The following is a 5,657-nucleotide window of genomic DNA, read 5'->3' on the forward strand; positions in this document are numbered from 1 at the left end:
TCAAGTACTATTTTTGGGGATTTTAAGAAAAAACTAATGATCTAAAAAATGAATTAATGTTTATAGAAATATATCTTTACAACAGTGAAAAATGTATATAAATTTATAAAGATATATGTCTTTTTAAAAAATGTAATAATCCCTATATTAGTAAAAGAGAAGTACAAGCTCTCTCTTTTTCTTTCTTTTCTCTTTGGTAGGAAAAAAAAATTCTTATTCTTATTTTTTTAGTGTTCTAATGTTATCATTTTTAGAAAAATTAATCAATAATTAGATGATAACTTTCAATTTCATAGGAATATAAGGATAGATTTCGGGAACATATACATTGAAAAGCATTTCTCGAAAGATATCTCAGACGAGAATAAAGTTTGGACTCTATCTGGTACGATGTCATAGGAACTCATAATACTCAAATTTTAAATATTTTAAATTTCTTCTTTTATTCTATCAATACTCATTATAATAACCCATCTTTCATTGATGAATATGTATAATTTTATATCTCTAACAATTGCTAACGGTTAAGTACGTAGTGCGGACTATCTCAGAAGAGGATTGGGAATTACTTATGTGTCAAGCCTTGAATCCAGTAATTGTTATGTTTATGAACCAGTTGTGCATCCCATACACACAACAATGCGACATAATTGACCTGTTGGCCTCGGAGGTTTCGATAGGTTTGAGTTTTACTTCCTTGACACTATTCTAGACAAATTTCGCAGGGCTCTATGAGATAACCAGCTTTCCGACCTACTATGTCTTTAAACATAAAATGGGTAATATGACCGGGGTTAGATCTTATGGAGTGTTAAGGGAAGTTGTCAATGAATATTTGGGAGATTGAGAGTTACTGAGACATGTCCTTTATTTGTATATCTTTTTTTGGGAATAATGTGAAAAATATTAAACTTTCAAAATTGCCGAAAAACTCCAACTTTACCTCAATTTTCATTTGAAAAAATCAGCAAAAAATATGGGTCAAATAGAGCAAAAAAAAAATAGAATATCTTCTTATGTCTTCATATATTGCTTCTTCTATAATGATTTTCTAGGGGTTATTTACAAATAAAAAGTTATATATTAGTAGGGAGAAATCCTAAGGTGGAAGCCCTTTGGTGCAAAAACTCTTGGAAATACCATTAATTTATCCCCTCCTACTTCCTCCCATCTGCCATTATAATTAATTCGTAAGAAAGAGTTAGATTATAACACAAACTTTTCAAATAAAACCACAATAGCTTCAAACAAAACAAAATTAGATCATCATCAAGAACACACCTGTATCTCGTAACAAAGTAATGGAGGAAGCTCGAGATCTCAACAATCCCTAGTTCCTTACCAGGACAAAGCCTTGTTCCACCGCCAAACACAAAGCATGAGTTTTGTGACTCCAAGCTCTTCTTCTGCATTCAAAAAAACCAATATAACCCTCATTTTCAATCAAACGTTTTCAGACAAAGGAAAAACATAGGAAACGAGAACCACATTACTAGTCCTCGTATTCTAAATTTAATGTTGTTTAAAACATTTCACACTTATGTAAAAGAATATTCACATTTTTTTACACTTTACTAATATAAGATCATTTTAAATATTGCATTGATAATCATATAAAACTAAAACTCTAATGCGATTTGTTTTATATTAAATTTTTGACATACAAAACTTACCATCCATCTCCATGGATTAAAGATCAATGGGTCTTCATAAAGATTTGCATCGTAGTTAATTTCCCTCGTGTAAACATAAATTCTCCATCCTTTTGGGATTAAATAACCTGCAATTATTAAAGATTCATGATCAGGATACAAAAATTAATTAAAGAACACACACTCAGAAAAAATGTTTTCTATAATCTGTCAAAATTATTGGAAGTGAAATTCACAAAGATGGCTCACACTAAAGAGGATGCTTTCATAGCTGGATTTGGTTGGTATTCATAATACACTCTAAATCATTGATATACTTAAGGTCCACCACATGCTCACATTATTTCTCTCCCTTTTTCATAAATATAAAAACTATAAATTTATATTAAACCCGACAAAGGAATTGTAATTAAAAAATACATATAAATATATATAGAGGTACCGTTAATTTCCAAGTCACGAGTAGTTTTCCTTAGGACCCCATTAACGATCGTTGCCAATCTTGATGTCTCAAAGATAACCTGTAATAAATAATTAGTAATGATTAATTAAACGCTAACGTGTAATGCTTAGTTATTGTTAGTATAACATTAATGTTCGATACTAACAGCTCGAGTGAACTTCATTGACTTCACATCCTCCAGACCGAGTGGTTCGTCTGGTCGTTTTCTTTCCCTTATAGCCAAATGCTCTGTCTGCAATTCCATCACAATCCGAAATCAAATAATTGAACCATAGAATAGTAACAACCGGTTATGTTCTTTTCTTAGGGACATACTCTGAGTTCTTGAAGAGCTTTAGGGTGATCATGAAGGTACTTAAGAGCCATCATAGAAGTCGTAGATACAGTTTCGTAACCCGAATACAAAATCGTGACGACTTGGTCTCTTATCTCTTCATCGGTTAACAGGTATCGGTTATCTTCCTTCTTCATCAAGTAACCTAACATGTCTGTGAATGTTTCTCCAGAATCTCTACGTTCTTGCATCAGCTCTCTTAGCAACCTATCAATGTTCTTTCTTGCCTGAAAAGAAACCGAAAAAAGTTCAGTTTATCTTATTTTTCTCATTTATATTCTGTAATCAAGGTCGAGATCGAGTATTTTACTTGGATTCCGCAACGATAATTCGTGCCGGGAAGATCGATTGGAACCGATAAAGTTCCAACAACAAGCTTGAAGAACGCAGTTTTGAATTCTTCAACGAATGGTTTTCTTAAATTCTCAGCGATTTGTGTCAGTGAAGATAAAAATGCCATCTGCAAAAAACCCACCCAAAAACTATATTTTAAAAATATACAAAAGATACATAAAAATAAAATATAAATTCTGACAAATATTCTCGGATACAATCAAAGACAAACATTCTCAATAATTTACTATTGTACCCATCCATGTAATATTATCAGTTTGTTTATCAGTCTCTATCAGAAATTGTAAACCATATGGGTACAGTAGAATCAATTAAGAAAACTGTAAAATTTATTAATACTTTTTTTAACCTTCTCTTATAAGGTATATACTGATACCTGAAGAAACAGAGAAGGAAGAACAAAAAGTAAAAAGCGAGAGAGAAAGGTAAAAAAACATACATGTTTGGTCTTGTCCTGGATATCAATATCCTTAAGCTCATTCCACTGACCAAGATAGCTTCTCATGAAGTGATCGACTTTAGGCAAGATGTGATCTCTCATCATGTTCGAGCTTATAAGAGAGAGAAGCGAGCCTCTCATTAGCCGGTGGTTCGAACCATGAACCGCAGCCATGTTGCAAGTCCCGAGTATATCAAGCATAGATTGTGGGTAACCAGGAACCAAACCTTTTGATTCGTTCTTTAAAATGTATCTGTTCACTTCTGAGTCCATCGAGATTAATGTTGGACAACCAAGAAGATGAGATTTGAAGAAACTCCCATATCTGTTGATTCTAAGTTAGTTATAAGAGGAGAAACAAAATCTTGATTTGGTTATTTGAATGTTTTTTTTTTACCGGAGTCTTTGGTTTCTCATGAAGTTGGGGCCTTGTTTGAGGAACTCGGTGGTTTCCCCAAAAATTGGCCATCCCATGGTTCCAGGAGGAAGACCATTCTTGGTATATCGCATCTGATTCCATCGGAGAAGAGCAGAGCAGAGCGAGACGAGGATAACAAGTAGACCCATCATCACCATCACAGTTCCCATCTCACTCTCTTTTCTTGTTTCTTTCTATGTTCTTTACTCTGTTTTGAAACAGACCACAGAGAGATAGAGTGAGAAAGAGAGAGATGGTTATGGAATGTGGTTGAGACTAGGAGGGTGTGTTTATATAGAAAGCTAAGTCAAGTATGCAGCATGTTCAGAGAGATAGAGAGAAGACTGATAATGGACTTACCATAGGAAAAATAATAAAGAAAGAATCACACCAATTCTGTGTATATTTTTCTTAGCGAAAATTACCCAGAATAACCCATATCTTTATTGAAATAACTAGAATAACTCTCTTTTGGATAGCATAGCTAGAATGACCTATATCTTTTGCTAAATGACCTTTTGACCTGTTTTTATTTTTATTTACAAAATTGCCATTATAATTTAATTATTAATTAAAAAATGAAAAACAAAATCGCTAAATTTGTTTTTTGTGGACAAAAACTAAAACACAACCCTAAAGATAAAAATTTCACATTTTCTCACTTTCATCAATTCTCTCTCGACGACGATTCGCAACGACCGGCAATTCTCTATCCTCTTTAGCGATAACGAGATGCTGCTTCTTTCAAGCAACAGCGAGACACTTTCTCGACCTTTTCAGGCGACGACGAAGACGACGACGAGATGATTCTTCTTCCAAGTGACGGTGATACAATGCTTCCGGCCACCTTTCGTCGCTCTTTCCCACTCTTTATAACCATCTTTTTATTTGTGAAACAGAGTGACCATTTACTTAATCATCGTTGCTCTGGTTTTGATGTTCAGAGGATGGAGAAGAAGGTGGCGGCTGTGACAATGATGTAAAACTTTTTAAAACTCTAATTTCTGTTTGTGGCAGATTTGTTTACTACTGTTTGTAGATTTATTGTTATTCATCGCAGATTTGTTTGGTTAATGAATTTGCAGATTTAGGTTTGATAAGTTGCTTTTGTGAAAGAGAGTGGCTACTATATATAATCATCTTTGCTATGGTTTTGATGCTTAGAGGTTGGAAAAGAAGGTGGCGGCAGTGACAATGGTGTAAACCCCAATCTTTGTAAGTGGAAGATTTGCTAACCACAAACTTATTTTTCAGAGTATTATGTTACTGCAGACTTATTTTTTGGAGTATATGTTACTGCAGACTTAATATTCAGAGTATTATGTTACTGCAGACTTGTTTTTTCTGAGTATAATGTTACTACAGATTTATTTGTTAGTCTCAGCAGATTTATTTGTTGCTCATCGGAGATTTGTTTAGTTAATGAATTTGAAGGTTTAGGTTTGATAAATTGCAGATTTTTTGTTCTAAGTTACATGGTTTGTTAGATAATTAGCTCAATTTTGTAAACAATTTACAGGTTATGGAAACACACATATGAGAGCGTAACAAATACTTATGGAAATGTAATTCAAGTCAACAAAGCACAAGACTGTGTGAAGAAGATTGAAGAGCTCAGACTTATTAACGTTGCCGGCTAATGATCACATACTTATTTTCCAATTATGTTATTGCAGACTTACTTTTTGGATTATGTCTCACAGACTTATTTTTATGTTACTACAGAAATATTTATATTACTGCAGACTTGTTTTTCTATTATGTTTACTTCATGTATATTTTTATTTTTTTTTTGTTACTGCAGACTTGTATTTATGTTATGTTAATAAAGATGTTACTGCAGACTTACATTTATGTTACTGCAGGCTTGTTTATAGACTGACTGTTAATACAACATAAGTTTACAAAATACAACAATTCCGCATAAAGTTTCCAAATACAACAATACAACATAAGTATAGTACAACATAAGTTTCGAGATACAACAATACAACATA

The 5,657-nt window shown here is 32.9% G+C and overlaps 1 protein-coding gene and 1 long non-coding RNA gene across 4 annotated transcripts; one reads left to right on the plus strand and one right to left on the minus strand.

Annotated features, from left to right (window-relative positions):
* LOC104724260 (cytochrome P450 85A1-like) lies at window positions 965-4,002 on the minus strand. 2 transcript variants are annotated; one of them, XM_010442724.2, is made up of 9 exons: window positions 3,640-3,981; window positions 3,243-3,567; window positions 2,760-2,909; window positions 2,431-2,676; window positions 2,261-2,347; window positions 2,095-2,173; window positions 1,674-1,780; window positions 1,282-1,406; window positions 965-1,171 (listed from the first exon to the last, which is right to left on the minus strand). In XM_010442724.2, exons 1-9 carry the CDS (start codon window positions 3,828-3,830, stop codon window positions 1,084-1,086), a joined length of 1,398 nt encoding a protein of 465 aa, XP_010441026.1. In that variant the 5' UTR covers window positions 3,831-3,981; the 3' UTR covers window positions 965-1,083. The 2 variants fall into 2 exon arrangements, with proteins under 2 accessions (XP_010441026.1, XP_010441027.1); XM_010442725.2 differs by lacking the exon at window positions 965-1,171 and having other exon boundaries at window positions 1,331-1,398; window positions 1,661-1,780; window positions 3,640-4,002.
* On the plus strand, window positions 4,288-5,418 carry LOC104724262. 2 transcript variants are annotated; one of them, XR_757601.1, is made up of 4 exons: window positions 4,288-4,485; window positions 4,560-4,639; window positions 4,746-4,875; window positions 5,180-5,418. It is a non-coding gene; the product is annotated as an uncharacterized LOC104724262 (long non-coding RNA). The 2 variants fall into 2 exon arrangements; XR_757600.1 differs by having other exon boundaries at window positions 4,288-4,639.

Source organism: Camelina sativa, chromosome 11 (assembly GCF_000633955.1).
Source record: "Camelina sativa cultivar DH55 chromosome 11, Cs, whole genome shotgun sequence".
Lineage (NCBI taxonomy): Eukaryota > Viridiplantae > Streptophyta > Magnoliopsida > Brassicales > Brassicaceae > Camelina > Camelina sativa.

What these genes read in the sequence shown, in the direction of transcription:
- LOC104724260 (XM_010442724.2), bottom strand. Translation starts at nt 3,830, where the DNA reads ATGGGAACTGTGATGGTGATGATGGGTCTACTTGTTATCCTCGTCTCG. An exon ending in TCCAGGACAAGACCAAACAT is followed by an intron (nt 2,910 to 3,242) that starts GTATGTTTTTTT and finishes GGTTTTTTGCAG; the next exon opens with ATGGCATTTTTATCTTCACT. An exon ending in AAGCTCTTCAAGAACTCAGA is followed by an intron (nt 2,348 to 2,430) that starts GTATGTCCCTAA and finishes ATGGAATTGCAG; the next exon opens with ACAGAGCATTTGGCTATAAG.